General features: G+C 23.9%; 3 protein-coding genes and 1 pseudogene across 3 annotated transcripts; 3 read left to right on the top strand and 1 right to left on the bottom strand.

The window, feature by feature from the left end:
- The first annotated feature begins 288 nt into the window (after positions 1-288).
- On the top strand, positions 289-879 carry LOC124940169 (secreted RxLR effector protein 161-like). The gene has a single exon (XM_047480684.1). The coding sequence runs from the start codon at positions 289-291 to the stop codon at positions 877-879; it is 591 nt and encodes a 196-aa protein (XP_047336640.1).
- A 537-nt stretch (positions 880-1,416) lies between these two features.
- Positions 1,417-2,716, bottom strand: LOC124921379 (polygalacturonase inhibitor-like). Its single transcript, XM_047462029.1, has one exon. The coding sequence runs from the start codon at positions 2,665-2,667 to the stop codon at positions 1,666-1,668; it is 1,002 nt and encodes a 333-aa protein (XP_047317985.1). The 5' UTR covers positions 2,668-2,716; the 3' UTR covers positions 1,417-1,665.
- Positions 2,717-15,458: 12,742 nt separating this feature from the next.
- On the top strand, positions 15,459-16,517 carry LOC124940069. Its single transcript, XM_047480582.1, has 5 exons — positions 15,459-15,558; positions 15,615-15,696; positions 15,793-15,928; positions 16,011-16,078; positions 16,244-16,517. Exons 1-5 carry the CDS (start codon positions 15,459-15,461, stop codon positions 16,515-16,517), a joined length of 660 nt encoding a protein of 219 aa, XP_047336538.1.
- A 2,823-nt stretch (positions 16,518-19,340) lies between these two features.
- LOC124922631 lies at positions 19,341-20,410 on the top strand (annotated as a pseudogene).

The raw sequence follows: 20,410 nt of genomic DNA, 5'->3' as shown, positions 1-20,410 counted from the left end.
TTGTAATAATTGCAATTTATGTGGACGATTTGAATATTATTGGAACAACAGATGAACTATCTGAAACAATTGATTATCTCAAGAAAGAATTTGAGATGAAAGATCTCGGGAAAACAAAGTTATGTATTGGTTTGCAACATGATCATTTAGAGAATGGAATTTTTGTCCATCAATCTACTTATACATCAAAAGTACTAAAAAGATTTTTTTATGGATAAATCACATCCCTTGAGTAGTCTAATGATCGTGAGATCGCTTGATATAAATAAAGATCCATTTTGACCTCGCATGAGTGATGAAGAACTAATTGGTCCTAAAGTACCATATCTTAGTGTTATTGGAGCGTTAATGTATCTGGCTAGTCATACTAGACCCGATATATCATTTGTAGTAAATTTACTTGCGAGATATAGTTCTTCACCAATAAAGAGACATTGGAACAGTGTTAAACATATTTTCGGTACCTTCAAGGAACTAGACATGGGATTATATTGTCCATATGTAAGTGGAGCTGAATTTATTGGGTACGCAGATGCAGGATATTTATCTGAACCTCAAAATGGTAGGTCTCAAATGGGTTACGTATTCAAATATGATGGTCAAGTTATATCATGGAGATCTATGAAACAAACATTTATCTCTACATCTACAAATCATTTAGAGATCATAACTATTCATGAAGCAAGTCGAGAATGTGTGTGGTTAAAATCAATTATGCATCACATTCGAGAACCATGTGGTTTATCAGTAAATAAGAATTCTCCAACAATTTTATACGAGGATAATTCTGTTTGTATTGCACAATTAAAGGAAGGACATATTAAAAGCGATAGAACGAAACACATATCACCAAATTTGTTTTTCACTCATGATCTCTAGAAGAAAGGTGATATTGATGTTCATCAAATCCGTTCATCAGATAATCTAGCAGATCTATTTTAAAAGGCATTGCCTACTACGGACCTTTGAAAAGCTAGTGTATAAAATTGGCATGCGAAGATTCAAGAGTATAAAGTGATGTTACAAAGAGGGGAGTATAATCCCACTAAGCATACATATTGCACTCTTTTTCCATTTACCTTGGTTTTATCCCATTGAGTTTTCTTGGTAAGGTTTTTAATGAGGGGAATATTATAAATATAATAATAAATGGATGTCATTATGTATGACCTTTCATTTCGAATTCTGCATTTATTACTCTTTCGAATTCTGCATTTATTACTCTTTGTTTTTAGTCCTATAAATAAGACATATGGTATGTTGTAATGTGTCACATTCGATAAGTAATAAGAATCTCTCACTCGAATCTCCCTTGTTTATTCTGTTTATTCGTTTATAACATGTTTTTATTTTTATTTTTTGTTTAATCCTTCAATGTGTTTATTTTTTTTTTGTGTTCAATCCTTCAATGAAATATATGATTACAAACATTTATTTAATAAGTTTCCATTAAACCATAATAATAATAATAACACTTAAAAACCAAACAAACACTTGTTGCAGTTACTAGTTACTGCTAATTGAAATACAGTAGAAACACAATTAGATAATAATAATAATAATAATAAACATGCACCTTCCAACAGAGAGGATATCATAATCTTTTATTTTACAGCTTAAGGAAACATAACCTTACCTTACCTGATCTGATCATCCCCATGCCAGTTACTTGCATGCCGACAATGGAGCCCCACACAAGCACTTGTTGTTGAAATACACCGTGTTTTCAAACGTCTGAAGCTTACCCCCAACCGGGATCTTACCGCAGAGGCTATTATAGCTTACGTTCAGAAACTGCAGCTGGTTCAATGAAGTCAGACCTTGCGGGAGGCTCCCATAGATCTTGTTGTGGTTTAAGTCTAGCCAACTCAAGCTTTTGTGGAAAACAACCTTGGACAGGTCGAATTGGAACAAATTCCTGGAGAAGTCGGCCTTCCAAAGCACCTTGCCGGGGCCGAACAAGAAGGAAATATCACCTTGGAGGTTGTTGCGAGAGAAATCAAGGTTGGGGAATTTCAAGAACCCTAGTGATTTAGGGACATACCCGGTGAGCTGGTTGTGGGAAAGATACAGGGAGGGGACCGTTCCTTTGAACTTCCCGAATGAGTCTGGGATTGAGCCGGTGAGTCTGTTCCGGTCGAGGTGGAGATCGGTTAAATTGGGCAGCTCGGAGAGCGAAGGAGGGATCGAACCGGTTAGCTTATTGAAAGATAAATCGAGATAGTTGAGACTCTTAAGCTGGCTGAGGAAATCGGGGATGGGACCGGAGATATTGGTGGAGCTGACTTCGAGCGATTTGAGTCGGGTGAGCTTTGTAACGGTCTGGGGAATGGTACCTACTAAATTTGGTAGTTTGTGGAAGAAGAGGGTTTCGAGGTAGGGAAGATCCCCGACGGCAGGGGGGATCTGGCCGGAGAGTTCGCCGTTGAAAATGTTGAGGGCGATGACACGGTTGGTAGTTCTATGGCATTCTAGGCAGTACCAGCCACAGCAATCTGTTTTGGGATCCCATGAAGCAAGGTGGTAAGGGTTGCCAAGGGCTGTTTTGATGGTGAGAAGGGCTTTCTTGTCCTGCGGGTTGCATCGGACGGCGGAGGAGAATGAAGGGGATGGGAAGAACAGGACAAGGATCAGAGAAAGGGAGAGAATTGATGTTAGGGTTTTCATGGTGTTTAGATAGAATGAGTAAGGAGTGGGGAGCCTTTCTTCCTCTCTTTATAGATCTTCAATATGAACTTAAATTAAAAGAAGCTTAAAGAAAAACTAAGTTCATGGAAAGTGGTAGAAAGTTATTTATTCTTTTAAGAACCTGAAAACTTGATAATGTGTATGGAAATGTGCACTCCAAATCTGCAGTAGATTTGGTGCTTCACCCTACACCACATTCATATTCATACTATATGTTGACTTTTCATTCTCTCTTCATTCATTTTGACTTATCCTATAAAATAACCATTTTGTGAAGTGGTGTAAGTTGGAACACTAAAGAAAAACTAAGTTTATAGAAAGTGGTTCAAAGTTATTTCTTATTTTGTTTGGATTATTTTTTCATCATATTTTGTTTGTGTTGAATTATTCTTATTATTTTTAATACAATGACGATTTAAGTATAAATATTTTAGTTAATATGTTTTAAAAAAACAAAGAATAAAATCACAATTCATAAAGCGTGATGAAAGATATAATTGAGTTTTTGTTTTAACTATTATTTAGATATCAACTTTCTTTGTGATAATAATAAAAAAATTACTAATTAAAAATAGATAATATCATAAATAAAAACATTTTTTTCTTAAATTTATTTGTTTTAAATTTTGACAAAAAATTCACCTACAACTTAATTATTTTTCATAACGTCATGCCTATTTAATAAATTATATTTAAATTGGAATTAAAGTTTATTAAATTATTTTTATTTTATTATTCAAAATACAATAAAAATAAAAATTATTTTATTCTTAAGAAACACTTTTGACCTAGCTTAATTTGTTTTAAATTTTTTTTATCTAAGGCATATTATGCAGTACGTAACTTAATTAAATAAAGTGAATTATTTGAAAACAATTGATAGATTAATATTGAGAAAGTGTTTTTAGTTTAAAATTAATATATATGTATTAATTAAAATAATTTTTCAATAGATGTCGAGAGGAGATAAGATGAAGTTTAGTGATTAGATTTTGTTATAAATAATTGTTTTATTTATTTATTTTTATAATTAAATAGAAAAATGGCTGAAAGAGAGAATTTGTGAAAGATAATTTGAGAGATATTACATGTGCATTCTACTTGACTAAAAAAATAATAATTCTCTACTTATTACTTCTCTCAATTTTTCTTATCTGTCACTCCTTTTATATTAAAAGTATTTGAAAATGAGCTAAGTAAATAAATTGAGTAAAAAGATGAATCAAACTTACCCTAACCCATCATATCAACAAATAAAGCAAAAAAAAAAAAGTGAAATGAATACTGACACAAAGACAAGATAAATAATAATGAGATTCCTTTTTCATGTTATGCTTTTTCTATAAAATAAAAATTATTATATATTTTGTTTTTAAATTCTGATGAAGGTTTATTTAATTATTTTTATTCGATTATTCAAATTACAATATAAATAAGATTTCTTTTCTAAAAAATATATATATAAAAAATAGATGATATAGTATTTAAAAACAAGTTTATAACATACTTTTATAAATGAATTTTAAATTTAATAAATTTTATGGAAGAAATACTATAATTGTCTGTGAGTTTTTAGATGAGAATGACTAAATATAGATGTGATGATTTATATATTTGTTTTGAGAATAAATATGCCTTAAAAATGAAGAGATAAATATTTAACAGCAATTATTAAGATTATGTAATAATAAATTATTATAAAATTGCAATTCTAATATATTTATATGTATTTTTTAATTTAATTTTTTTTATCATATTACACAACTATGACTCACACTCCAACCTTAAATAATTTTATAAAAATTGAATGAATTTTATTTTCTTATTAACACAATTTAAATATTTTAAATTTTAATGCATTTTAATTTGTGTTATTATAAAAATACTTGAAAATATATTGTTTATAAAAAAAAGTTATATGTATGATGTTTTTTAAAAATCACTCAATTGTTATGCAATGGAAAAAGACGGAAAAAGTTTGACCACATGCCGTACAGTCACGTGATAACCATGTGTTATGTTTGTAATAATAGTCTGTGAGAAAACAGTAAAAATAATTGAGGCAATTTTTAAGTTCTTGTTTTCACAAAAGTGTGTTGGATTAATAAAAATGATTTTGGGAATTATGAAAAGAATGAAAGGGTGAGAAAATTTAGAGAAAAGAATGATGTGTTAAAATTTAATTGGTTGAAAAAAAAAACTATAATTTTTTTTTTCTTACAATTTTTCATTTTTTTTTATCAAATTATATCATGTAATTCATTCTCATTTTTACCATTATCATTCTTCATTTGATTAGAAAAGACGGGTTGTCTGAGAGATGAGAATTTTTTATTCAAATTTTACTCAAAAGTCAATCGATCTTATCAATTTTTTTAAATTATCAAATTACTTAATTAATTAAATTAATTTATTTAAATTTAAAATAAAATCTATTTTGTTTTTAATTAATCATATTCCTTAAAAACAATTCTTTTCATCCTAAAAAAGTCTTACTTTAGAATAGTATTCTTCAAGATCATTTTCTCCTTGTTGCAGGATGACGATGTCTTTCTGTAAATAGTATCTTCTCGGACTGTTGTTCTCTCCCTATCTAGATTTCACTTCCAGCCAAATATCACGATTGGTCTTGGTCAACTGAAAATTCCTTTGAAGCCTTACATAGATCATATTCATCATCCATGCTCTAATCATGTAGTCAATGATTCTCCATTGTATTTTGTCTTCAAGATTCACTGGCATCAGAAATGATCCATCAATGAAGTCAATCTTGATTTTTTCTTATAATGCGAGTTGGACACTAAGGCACCACCTATAGTTTGTTTCTCTTGTAAGAACTGGCATCGTAAGTGTAAGTCCTAGATTGTCTGCCGAATGAATCACGATGTTGTACTTCATTTTCAATAAGAGATTCGAATGAGGAGAGGAGTGATCAGGGATATGCTCTATAGAAGTATGGCTAGGGTTACTTGATTCTTCAACTATATTACAACTTTGGTGTTTGTTTCTCCGATAGTATTCAGTGATAGTATTCAGTGTTAGAACGATTCTTACTCTAATACCATGTGCAATTTAATGATATTAGTTGAATGAATAAGAGTTATAAACAATTTTATAGAGGGAATCTTGAGAAAAAATGAAGAACACAAGTTGAGAAATAAAATTCGTAAAGAGATTTGTGATATTTTATTGAATATTAATAGTATCACAAAGGAAAATATAGGTAAAAAAACTTTTACCTATTCTAAATAAGTATTTCAAATAATTATACGTACATATTATACCTAAATCTTTATAATTAATGTTATTTAATACATTCTCTCTTCTAGGCTAGTGACAATAAAAAGTGGATATTCTTAGTCTCCTCGATGTCCTAGGTTCAAGCTTGTAAAGTGACAAGTTCTGCGCCTGATTATGGTTAAGTGTGTTTGCAAGCTATGTGTTTAACCCTCAGTTCTATTTTAATCCCCTCTTCTAACCTAGCGTCAACAAGATATGGATATCATCATCCTCCTTGAGAGGTCCTGGTTTGAGCATGTTGGGTAGCAATTTATGCGCATGGTTAAGTATGTTTGTGACCACATTTTGTTTTAATATTATTTACTGCAAATATGGTTATAACTATTATTAACTAATAACAACGATTATATCAACTTAGTTTAACTATCTAACAAGTTCATAACTAAGTCATTGAATTATTTTATTTTGACATTTTTTTATCACTGAATTTTTTTTATTCGTTTGTTAAAATTATCTTATACAAAATTAGGCATTATTCGGTAAATAATCCAAACAAAATCAAACATCATCTCACGAGCCAATTCCTTGTCTACCCATGTTTGAACTCATTTTTCCTATAATACCACTCTTTTTATTCACTTTCTCAAAATACTCACATTCTCTCTCTAAACCTTTTAATAACCCTACTAATTACTCTTGTCTTTCTCTAATTTTATTCATTATAACTCTCTCTCTATTTAAACTCACTGCTTACTTTATTTTATAAATATAAAATATATATAATTAGAATTAATAATACTAAATTAAATAATTAAAATAAAATAAAATATATTAAAATAACACATATTTTATTTTTACTTAATCTTATTAATAAAATATATATAATTAAAACTAATCACATAATTCAACTAAATATTATAAATTAAAATAAAATATTATACACTAAAATAAAAATATATTATAAAAATTTAAAATTAAAAACATTAAATAAAAATTTAAACAAAACACTTTATTTAAAAATAATATATATAATAATAAAAAAATAAATTATATAAAAATTAAAACAAAATACATTATTTAGAACTTAAAAATATATATAGAGATTTGTGTTTCTTTGAAAATAGAGTGCACATACAAAAAAAAACTTTTCCACATATTGTGCCAGTTTGTTTGTATTCTAAGTAAATTATAAACCATATATATTGAATTATGCCACAATTTATCATATATTTTATGAAATTTGAAAATACGATATATTTAACTTTTCAAACTTGTAAATAATTGAAAAATGTATGGTATTCTCGTTACTGATTATCATTATTGATTAAGAAGTAAAAAAAACTTGATAAAACGGTAAAAATTTAGGTATTTGAACTGAAATGAAAATCTTTTAAAAGTGATAATTTGTGAAAAATAATGAAATTTTATTTTATTTAATATTTATTATATATTTTATTTTCTATATAAATTTATTTGTTTTAATGTTTATGTAAATTATTTTAGTTTAATATGTATATAATTTATTTTTATTTTAATATATATTATTTTATTTTAGTTTATAATATTTATTTGAATAATTTAATTTAATATGGGTAGTTTTAATTATATATATTATACGTATAAAATTAAGTAAATATGAATATTATTTTAGAGGAGTTGTAGAGAGAATGAATTTGGTGAGGGAATGACTTGCATCACCTTCGTTGGTTGGAAAATGTAAAAGTGGGAGGAAAGAGAGAAAAAAGAGAAATTATTTGATTTTTTAAGCGAATAAGATTATGACAAGTCATTCTCTCACCAAATTCCCTCACCTAATCATTTCTCATTATTTTAATATATTTTATTTTAATATTTATATAATGTATTTTATTTTAATATTTATATAATGTATTTTATTTTAATATATAATATTTAAATTTTATTTAAATTATTTAATTAAGTATTATTAATTTTAATTATATATATTTTATATTTATAAAATTAAGTTATTAATTGGTTTAAATGGAGAGAGAAGAGGTATAATTAATTGATAAGAGAAGAGTAATTAGTGGGTTTATTAAGATGTTGAGAGAGAGAAGGTAGGTATTATGGTAAAGTGAATTGAAAAGTTGGGTATAATGAGAAAATTGAGTTAAAACATGGTTAGACAAGGAAATGTTTGTTGTTTCACTCCCTTCTGGTCAATCACATCACTCAATTTATTAACCAAAATACTAAAATACTCTATATTTTAAATTATTATTTTTTATTTTATTTATATATCAATCAATATCTTTTAAGTCTTTTTATAAAAAATAATCATCACATTCTTAAAATTATCGGTCCCATTTTAATCTCATCTTCTAGCCTAGCGTCAACAAGATGTGGATATCTCCATCATCCTTGAGAGGTCCTGGATTTGAGTCCGTCAGGTGATAAATTCTACGTTTGGTTAAGTGTGTTTACAGGTTATATGATTAACCTTTGTGGACACTTTTTTTTTAATATTATTTAATACAAATATGTTTATAACTATTATTAACTAATAACAATGGTTATATCAGCTTAGTTTAACTATCTAACTAACTCATAACTAAGTCATTAACAAATTCATAACTAAGTCATTGAATTGTTTTATTTTGACATTTTTTTTACTTTTTTTTATTTTTTCGCTAAAATTGTCTTATACAAAATTAGGCCTGGATCGGTTTGGGTTATTTTAATAACCCAAACAAAATCAAACATCATTGCACTTCTCTCTTATCAATTACATCACTCAATTCATTAACCAAAATATTAAAATATTTTATATTTTAAATTATTATTTTATATTTTATTTATATATATTAATACTTTTTAAGCCTTTTTTTATCAAAAACAATCATTACATTCTCAAAATCAAAAACAACTAAACTTTTTCTCTTTCTCTAGGTTATTACAAAATCTCAATCCAAAACGAACACATATATATTGAACCAAAATGGTGCAAAATATACTTGAAGTAACCAATTACATAATGCAACAAAAATAGTGAATAAATTAGTCCTTTTATTTATTGTAATGTGTCTATTCATAAATCTGAAAATGGAATGATTAATTTTGTGCATATAATAAATGAGAAATAATTGAGAAAATAATTTGGAAAAGAAATGACATATCTAAAAAAAGAAAAAACAAGTTTTTTTTTATTTTATGGTGACTATATACACTGATAAAAGAAAACATATACACAAAAGTGAAACATTATCATTATCATTCTCATTTGTTATTTTTTTTTCTTTGTGGTCTGCCTTAATTAATGGATGTAGGTAATGTTATTTACTTTCTCTTCTTATGTTTTTTCTTTTTTACTTACATTTTTATTTACTTTCCCTAAAATACCCATATTCTCTCTCTAAATCTCTTAATAACCTCACTAATTACTCTTATATTTCTCTAATCCTATTAACTATACATCTCTCTATTTAAATCCATTAATTACTTTATTTTATAAATATAAAATATATATAATTAAAATTAATTATACTTAATTAAATAATTAAAATAAAATTAAATATATTAAAAGAACACATATTATATTTTTACTTAATCTTATTATACAATATATATAATTTAAACTAATCATATTAAATTAAATAATTCAACTAAATATTATAAATTAAAATAAAATATTATACACTAAAATAAAAATATATTACATAAATTTTAAAATAAAATACATTAAATAAAAATTAAAACAAAATACTTTATTTAAAAATAATACATATAATAAATAATAAATAAAATATATAAAAATTAAAACAAAATACATTATATAGAAAATAAATATATATATATAGAGAGATTTTATTTTATTTTAAATAGAGCGCATATAATTTTATTTTTATTTTCACACATTGTGTCCGTTTATTTGATATTCTACATAAATTAAAAACAATATATACACAATTTATCAAACATTTTGTGAAATTTGGAAATATGAGTTTAACCCGATTCTTAATTATTCATATTTGTCGTTTCAAACTCGTAAATAATTGGAAAATGTATAATGTTCTCATCACTAGTTAAAAATGGAAGAAAAAAAACGTGAAAAGGTAAAATTTTGTGTATTTGAACTTAAATGGAAACTTCAAAAAGTGAGAATATAATATTTTATTTATATAATATTTTTTATATAAATGTATTGGTTTTAATTTTATATAATATATTTTATTTTAATGTATATCATTTATTTGAATAATAATTTAATATATTTTAATTTTTATTTAATGTATTTTATTTTAAAGTTTTTGTAATATATTTTTATTTTAGTGTATAATATTTTATTTTAATTTATAATATTTAGTTCAATTATTTAATTTAATATGATTAGTTTTAATTATTTATATTGTATTAATAAGATTAAATAAAAATAAATATGTGTGTTATTTTAATATATTATATTTTAATTATTTAATTAAGAATTATATGTATTTTATATTTATAAAATAAAGTAATTAGTAAGTTTAAATAGAGAGAGGTATAATTAATAGGATTAGAGAAAGAAAAGAGTAATTAGTGAGGTTATTAAGAGATTTAGAGAGAAAATGTAAGTTTTTTTTTCTTTTTCGGGAGAGTGAATCAAAATGTAGGTATCTATATATATCTAATAACGCTTAATTTGAAATGTTGAGAGTGTACTTCACGCTCTCTCCAAAATAATTCTCATATCACAAGGTATTTTTTCATATTTTTCTCTCTTTATTTATGAATTGTTTTTCTTTCCCTCACTATAAATATATTAATTAGTTTTAATTTGTATATATATATTAATGTTATAATTATTATTAAAATATATTAAAATTTAATATTTTACATATACACATTAAACCAAATATTTATCTATATTAATTGAGTTTAGCATTAAATACTAATTATAAAAAATTATATTAATTATAAAATAGAAAAAAAAAGTTATCATGTTTAGCATTAAATACTAAATACTAACTACAAAATATTAAAACCTACAATAAAATTAATAATTTCAATTATATATTATATTAATTATAAAATTTAACTTTCAGTTATCATATTATATTAATTATAATATAAAACTTAACCTGCAATAAAATCAAGAATTTCAAATATATATTATATTAATTATAAAATATAACTTTCCGTTATCCCATTATATAATTATAAAGAGAAATGATTAGGTGAGGAAATTATCCTATTATACTTAATTAAATAATTTAAATAAAATTTAAATATTATATATTAAAATAAAATACATTATATAAATATTAAAATAAAATACATTATATAAATATTAAAATAAAATATATTAAAATAATGAGAAATGATTAGGTGAGGGAATTTGGTGAGAGAATGACTTGTCATAATCTTATTCGCTGAAAAAATCAAATAATTTCTCTCTTTTCTCTCTTTACTCTCACTTTTACATTTTCCAACCAATGAAGGTGACCAAATTCCTTCACTAAATTCCCTCACTCTATCACTCCGCAATTATAAAATAGGAAAAAAAGATGTAGTTATCATGTTTAACATTAAATACTAATTAAATCAATATAATAAATCAACCCAACTTTTTATCTTCTTTTCCATCTAAATATTTGTTTTCCTATAAATAATTTTACATCAACAAGGTTCAATTTAAGAGTAATTTTACATCAACAAGGTTCAATTTAAGAGAGAAGAGTGATATTCTGCCTATTCGGTCTCCTTTTGCGGCTTTCACTGTTTTGCTTTTTTTTTTTCTAGGCAACTACAACAACATTCTATCTTTTAAATTTCATCTTGGTTAAAGTGAGTAATAATTAAATTATATTAACATCAATTTCTCTATCAACATCATTATTTCATTCAATAATTAAATTGGTAATATGTTATGTTTCACCAATATGTATTGTTCATTGTTTTTTTTCCAAGAATTTGATCATTTCAGACCGCTGCAACAACGTCCTATCTTTTGAATTTGATCTTGGTTAAAGTACAAATAATAATTAAATTTTATGACTAATTAATAAAATAAAAAATTTAAATGCATATAATCTATTTATTCTTAGCATAATATTTTTTTTCTATTCTCCAATTTTTTTTAAATATTATTATTACTTATTATAACGTTTAATTAATTAATTTATTATTCATATTATTTTATAATATTTGTCATATTTAATATATTTATATTATATTAATAATCTTTTTTATTATTATTCAATCTAAATATTTTTAAAATTACTTTAGTTGAAGTTATCCAATATAATATTCATCCTTCTTTTGAGTCAAAGTAGGGAGTAATGACTATATTTTATGATTTAATAAAATAAAAAAAAAAATTTAGGTTAAATATATTTAATTTTTTTAAATACATATAATTTTATTAGTTGAAAAAAAGATGATCTCTATCTTTTGAGTATAAGATTTTTTTTCTAATCCAAACAATTTTACATGATAAAGTTTAATGTATTTAATAATATTTATTTTTAATCACGCTCTCTCTAAAATAATTCTCATATCACAAGGTATTTTTTCATATTTCTCTCTTCATTTATGAATTGTTTTTCTTTCCCTCACTGTAAATATATTAATTAATTTTAATTTATATATATATATATATTAATGTTATAATTATTATTAAAATATATTAAAATTTTATATTTTACATATACACATTAAACCAAATATTTATCTATATTAATTAAGTTTAGCATTAAATACTAATTATAAAACATTAAAACCTGCAATAAAATCAAGAATTTCAAATATATATTATATTAATTATAAAATGTAACTTTCAGTTATTCCATTATATTAATTATAAAATAGAAAAAAAAAGTTATCATGTTTAGCATTAAATACTAACTACAAAATATTAAAACCTTCAATAAAATTAATAATTTCAATTATATATTATATTAATTATAAAATTTAACTTTCAATTATCATATTATATTAATTATAATATAAAACTTTAACCTGCAATAAAATCAAGAATTTCAAATATATATTATATTAATTATAAAATGTAACTTTCCGTTATCCCATTATATTAATTATAAAATAGGAAAAAAGATGTAGTTATCATGTTTAACATTAAATACTAATTATAAAACATTAAAATCTACAAATAAAATTAAGAATTTTAATTATATATTATATTAATTATAAAATTGAACTTTCAGTTATTATATTATATTAATTGCAATTAAATCAATATAATAAATCAACCCAACTTTTTATCTTCTTTTCCATCTAAATATTTGTTTTCCTATAAATAATTTTACATCAACAATGTTCAATTTAAGAGAGAAGTGTGATATTATGCCTATTCGGTCTCCTTTTGCGGCTTCACTGTTTTGTTTTTTTTTCTCAGGAATTTTATCATTTTAGACAACTACACCAACATTCTATCTTTTGAATTTCATCTTGGTTAAAGTGAGTAATAATTAAATTATATTAACATCAATTTCTCTATCAACATCATTATTTCATTCAATAATTAAATTGGTAATATGTTATGTTTCACCAATCTATTGTTCATTGTTTTTTTTTCCAAAAATTTGATCATTTCAGGCAAATGCAATAATGTCCTATCTTTTGAATTCGATCTTGGTTAAAGTAAAAGTAATAATTAAATTTTATGACTAATTAATAAAATAAAAAATTTAAATGCATATAATCTCTTTATTCTTAGCATAATATTTTTTTTCTATTCTCCAATTTTTTTTAAATATTATTATTACTTATTATAACATTTAATTAATTAATTTATTATTCATATTATTTTATAATATTTGTCATATTTAATATATTTATATTATATTAATAATCTTTTTATTATTATTCGATCTAAATATTTTTAAAAGTTATCCAATATAATATCCATCCTTCTTTTGAGTCAAAGTAGGAGTAATGACTATATTTTATGATTTAATAAAATAAAAATAATTTTTTAGGTTAAATATATTTAATTTTTTTAAATACATATAGTTTTATTAGTTGAAAAAAAGATGATCTTTATCTTTTGAGTATAAGATTTTTTTTTCTATTCCAAACAATTTTACATGATAAAGTTTAATGTATTTAATAATATTTATTTTTAATCACAAAAGAAATAAATAATTTTTTTTGAAATATTATTATAACATTCAATTAATTATTTATTATTTTCCATTATTTTTCAATATTTATCTTTATTCTCATTTTTAATATATTCATATTATATTAATAATTTATTATTATTATTAACATATGATATATAAATAATTTTTTTTATAATAAATGTGTTTGTTATGTCCATAACATCTAATTTTTAAATATTTGGTCATTTTTTCATATATATACTTTCCTTAATTATAAGGATCCAATTATTCACTTAAATATTCTTAATGTTTTTATATGAAAAAATGTTTTGCATAATATATTAAATTTTCATAAAAATAAATAACTATTTTTACAAAAGATGGTGAATCTATTAAAAGCTAATACACTATATTTATTTTTAATCATAAAAGAATTTTTTTAAATATATTATATTTATTATTTCTCATTATTTTATAATATTTGTCTTTATTCTCATATTTAATATATTATATTATTTAATTTTTTATTATTATTCAATCTATATTTACATATAAATATTTTTAAAGTTTTTTTATTTTAAATTTTATTTTTATGTTTATATTTTATACTAACTATTATAATTATAATGTCAATTCATATCAAAATATCAGAAAATGGACACACAAGCCTCCATTGGATTAGAATTCTAGATTTGATTACGGAGGGCAACTACAAACATTTAGTTGCAAAAGTTATGTACATGTAGGATGCAATAAATACTAAAAAAAATAATGAATTACTAAGTGTTGATTTCTTATTAATAGACAAGGAGGTAAGTGTTTAATATTTTGTTATATATTAATGTATGTTAGTGCAAACTAACATGTAATTTAAAGGGTGCGGTTATTCACGTCAGCATCGATCGTCAATTTGTTCCAAGACATCGAAACTTATTAAAGGAGGGTAACATGTACATATTTCAAAAAATTTGAGTTGTCAAGTCAAACGCTCAGTACAAACCAGTTCCAAACTCTTTGAAAATTTTGTTTAGCTACGGGACAACCATGAAGTCTGTTTCTGAGATTCTAAATATTCCGAGATATAAATTTAATTTTTCTGATTACAAGGAGGTTATTTCTAGAAGTGACAATTGCTCACAACTAATAGGAAGTGTTTTGATTAACTATTGTCTTTCATTTAATTTTTAACTTACATTTTCCTTTTTATGTTATAGTTATTATAGCTCGTCTTATCAGTTTGGGCTCTAAGACTTTTTAGCAAAACTGGATATAACACAGTTGCAAAACGTGGTTTAAACCTTCAATTTGATAGGTTGGTCATTTATAAATCTATAAGTTAAATGAGTTCTTTTGTTTTTTTACTCTATTAAATATTTTAATTTATTAAATATTTTAATTTATTAAATATTTTAATTTTTACCTTTTCTATGTGTTATTTTATAGTGGAGAAGATATTAATCTAACTTTATGGGGAAACATAGCCGAAAAATTGAATTTGTTGAAGGATCTAACAACCAAGATCCTATCGTAATAGTTGTGACCGGCTTACTTGTCAAGTTATACCAAGGTATGAATTGTAAAAAAAATATGTTTGTGTTAACCATTTTTATGTGCTTTCAATAGGTCATCATGTCCTTTCTTCAACAACGGCCACACAAGTTTTTCAAAATCTAATGATTCCAGAGGTGGTGACTATGCGAGAAAGGTTGATATTGTCTTTCTTTAAACAATACTCTTTGTATAAATATTTGTTGTTTTAATGACTGTTATTTTTGTGCCACCTTTACTCAACTAATTGTAGATTTGTTGTCCATCCATCTCAAGTATGTTTGTTGGATGATACTGTTGAAAGTTCGATGTCTTTACAAGATGAGATGATGAAAGATCGACACACAATTGAGGAATTATACAACCTATTGTCAAATGAGGAAAGCAAGGTTGGTAAAATTGGTATTTCAATATTTTTATAGTTATCTTACAGGTTTATTGGTTAACAGGAATGTATACGTACCGTTGAAGCGACAATCAATAATGTATGCAACTACAATGGTTGGTTTTACTACTCTTGTGATGATTGTTGCAGAAAAGTAACACTCGAGGGCGATATTTTTTTTTGCAACTCATGTGTTAAAGTTACAAAAAATCCTACTCCAATGTGTTTATTTTTGTCTCTTTGAACATTAACAAACTATATTCATATATTTAATTATATCTATTTTGTTTTTTCATTAATTATTTTGTATCTGTTTTAGATATAAATTAGAGATTGAGGTTGGTGACGAGTCAGGAGCTGCACTATTTGTGCTTTTTGATAGAGTTGTAAATAAGTTAGTTAATCTAACTGTTTCAGATTTGTTACAATTACATCCGAGTTGTGACAAAGATTTACCATTACCGTTATCATCAATGTCATCGCGAAAACTTGTGTTCCAAGTTAAAATTACTGATTACAACCTCAAGAAAAAATCACACAATTTTACAATTATAAAAGTGTTTGATCCAAGTCAATCACTCATTACTCAATAGGTAAACATATTTTGGATATCTTTATGCTCAACTTTGAAACGTGTTTTATATATTAAATTAAATTTTGTTAAGGGAGGAGCATCAATTTCAGACAAAATTGTTGAAGAGGTACTTTTTCAATTTTTTTATCAAATAAATTGTTTTTTTAATCTATTTTAATGTCTTATTTAGATATTTGAAACGTTTATATATATTTGATTAAATTTTTATTAGGGAGGATCATCAATTTCAAACAAAACTGTTAAAGAGGTACTTTTTCAATTTTTTGTGATCAAATAAATTATTTTTTTTATTATCTATTTTAATGTCTTATTTAAGTTTTTGAAATGTGTTTTATATGTTAATTAAATTTTATTAGGGAGGAGCAGCAGACAAAGTTGTTGAAGAGATAGGACAAAAAAGACAAAAAATTTAGTTTATATTTTTTATTTTACCATTTTTTAATTTCATTTTATGGAAGTTGTTTTTTTTATTAGTATACATTATTAACTATTATTATAATATAGGATATCTTAAATTATAATAGAGTTATACATTTATTTTTTTTATGAATGTTTTTTTAATATTGTGTTAACTTAAATTTTTATTTTGTTTTCAATAGTTTAAATTAAATCAAGCCTTTTGATTTGTATTGTATTATTATTATTTTCAGTTTTAATCAATCATTCTTTTTTCTCACATCATGTATATATTTCATAATTAATTTTATATAAATATATTTTTCCTTACATAATTTTTCCACGATTATTTATATATTATTTGTTTATTATTTATTTTTATACAATTTACTTATATTATGAAACAATTAATAATAATTATTTTTTCTATTTTTTTCTCTAATTATATATATATATATATTATATATTTTCTCTTCATATAAATATATTCTTTTTTATTAAATTAAATATTTTATAAAAAAATTCGTTTATATTTTTCCCGTACAACGTAGGATTTCGTACTGATTATAATAAAATTAGTTGAAATATGGTACACATGAAATTAGTTCTTAAATGATGATACATCATTTTTTCATTCTTTCCTCAAATTTCTCTACCCATCACTTCTCTCTAATAAATAGTCATCAATTTCGGCTATTTTAGAGCTTGTTTGGAGTTTATTTTAGTTAGAATTCATTTTTTAATTGAAATTCAATTTGAATTTCCATACAACTCACTTAATTATCTCATGTTAAAATAGTATTGCATAATATACTCATTAAATTTAGAGCTTGTTTAATGTTGGGTTATTAAGTGTTTTTTATTAGTTTTAAAATTATTTAATAAATTATTAGGGGTGAATATTTGTTTTTTAAATTTATAAATTTGTACAATTTTTCCAACATAAAATATTTTAAATAAGAATTAGTAACATATAATATCTTTAAATTTTAATTTTATAAAATTAAAAATGTTTTAATCAATAAATTAAGTGATTAGATAATTAAAAATAAATATAACTTAACAAATGTATTAATTTTAAAACAAAAAACTCATTATCAAACTAACTCTTGTAGTATAGTTACTATAAATCTTAATTTTCAAAATAAATTTATTATATATATATATAATAATGCTTACTTATTATAATTTTTTTCTCACATCCTTATTAATTTAGACATCCATTTAATGTATTAGGGTAGGTTAATTAATATATCTTTATACAAATTATAAATTTAAAGTAATAATTTATTATTTAAAATCTTCATAAATATTTATTTGAACAGGTAATTATTTTACATATTTTATATTATTTAAATATATTATTCATTTATTTAAATTAGATTATAGGTTATAATATATAACTATAGTTTAACACTATTTTTTTAGAATAACTTAATTAGTTTAATATAAATTTCATTTTAATATATATTATTATTAATTTAATTTCTAAATTAATTATTATTTTTGTTTGTACAACTCAAACTTATGTGCGTTTTTGGTAATAAAAAAGAAAAAACTTGACCTCAAATTATCTCTAAAACGATAATACTACCAACAATAAAAAACAAACAAATCTATCAATATTTATCCATAAGTCAGTTCATGGTCCTACATTAGCAACGCGTTTAAACATGATTTATCCACTATCTATAAATATATTTGACTATTGGAATATATTTGACCATAAGACAATTATTGATGATGGGATTATTTAAATTAAATTTATAAAAAAAAAATTCAAAACTAATTTAATTTGAAATTAAACTTTCTAAACTAATTTAATTTATTCAACTTTTCAATAACTAATATAATTATTATTTATTAAGGGTCATACTAGTTTTCCATAATTATCTTATTTTTTTTAATATCATAATTATATATTACATAATTATTTTAATTTTTTATATTTTATATTTTAATGAATGTGAAAATTTTAAATATTATATTAAATTATATTCATGTTATAAAATTAAATAATAATACCTACAAACAAATTTTTTATTTTTATTTTTATTAAAATGAAAATATTAAAAATTAAAATAGATAACTTAGAAGAACCATAATTAATTATGAGAATAGTAACAAATAATGTCACAAATTTAGTTAGATGTTGATAATTTATCACTAATTTTTAATTATTATTAAGTATTTATAAAAATATTAAGTGATAAAATTTATTATATTATACTATAATATATGATATAAAAATAATAATTTAAATATATATATAATTAAATTTAACAGGCATTTAATAATAAAATATAATATTAATAAAACATCAAAATATAAAAAAATTAAAATAATTGAGTTTAATAGTAAACTATTTTGGAATCTCTTTATAAAATATAAATTGTCTTTCTTTCTAAACACAATCAACAATCAAGATGAAAACACTAACTCCACTTATTCTCATCATCATCATCCTCTGTCTCCAGTCAACTTCGGCGGTCTCCGGCGCCGTCCGATGTAACCCGGAGGACAGGAAGGTTCTTCTGAAGATCAAGAAAGAAATCGGCGGCAATACATACTTGCCTTCATGGAATACCCAAATCTTAAAAGATTGTTGTGATTGGTATTCTGTAGACTGTGATTTCAAAACCAACCGTGTCATCCGCCTCAATATTATCCAGAGCAACTTTTCCGGCCAAATCCCTCCCTCCGTCGGTGACCTTACTTACCTTGAGAACCTCAGATTGCACAAACTACCAAATCTCGTCGGTACCATTCCCCATATCATCACAAATCTCACCCACCTCAAATATCTCGAGGTAAGCTGGACCAATATCTCCGGTCCAATCCCCGATTTCCTCAGCCACCTTAACAATCTCATCAGCCTCGATTTATCTTTTAATAATCTAACCGGTACGATCCCTTCTTCCCTATAGGACCTCGCAAACCTAAACTCTCTCAATCTCCACGGGAATAAGCTCACCGGTACCATCCCTGATTCATTTGGGAAAATCAAAGGAAATCCCGACCTTTATCTAATTCTTTCCAACAATCAGCTAACCGGGAATGTTCCTAAATCTCTGGCAGACATGAAAATAACTAAACTTGATTTCTCTCGCAACAACCTCCAAGGTGACGTTTCCTTCTTCTTCGCACCCGACAAGGAGATTCAGATTGCTGATTTCTCCAGGAACATGCTCGAATTCGATCTCTCTAAGGTTGTTTTCCCCAATACCTTTACTTCGCTAGACCTTAACCATAACAATATCTACGGGAGCCTCCCGCAAGGGCTAACGTCCTTGAAACTGCAATTTCTAAATGTAAGCTACAATCGCCTCTGCGGTCAGATTCCGATAGGTGGCCAGTTGCAGAGTTTTGAAACGACGACGTATTTTCATAATCGGTGCTTGTGCGGTGCTCCATTGTCGGAATGCAATTAGTAGATCAACTAAGATTGGAAAATAATTGTATATCATGTCATGAATCTTAATTGTTCATTAAAAA

Source organism: Impatiens glandulifera, chromosome 1, assembly GCF_907164915.1.
Source record: "Impatiens glandulifera chromosome 1, dImpGla2.1, whole genome shotgun sequence".
NCBI classification, from domain to species: domain Eukaryota; kingdom Viridiplantae; phylum Streptophyta; class Magnoliopsida; order Ericales; family Balsaminaceae; genus Impatiens; species Impatiens glandulifera.
The sequence above is the reverse complement of the archived record's forward strand: the minus strand, read 5'-3'. Positions and strand labels throughout refer to the sequence as shown.

What these genes read in the sequence shown, in the direction of transcription:
- LOC124940169 (XM_047480684.1), top strand. Translation starts at nt 289, where the DNA reads ATGAGTGATGAAGAACTAATTGGTCCTAAAGTACCATATCTTAGTGTT.
- LOC124921379 (XM_047462029.1), bottom strand. Translation starts at nt 2,667, where the DNA reads ATGAAAACCCTAACATCAATTCTCTCCCTTTCTCTGATCCTTGTCCTG.
- LOC124940069 (XM_047480582.1), top strand. Translation starts at nt 15,459, where the DNA reads ATGGGGAAACATAGCCGAAAAATTGAATTTGTTGAAGGATCTAACAAC. An exon ending in TGTCAAATGAGGAAAGCAAG is followed by an intron (nt 15,929 to 16,010) that starts GTTGGTAAAATT and finishes GTACCGTTGAAG; the next exon opens with CGACAATCAATAATGTATGC. An exon ending in GTGATGATTGTTGCAGAAAA is followed by an intron (nt 16,079 to 16,243) that starts GTAACACTCGAG and finishes TATCTGTTTTAG; the next exon opens with ATATAAATTAGAGATTGAGG.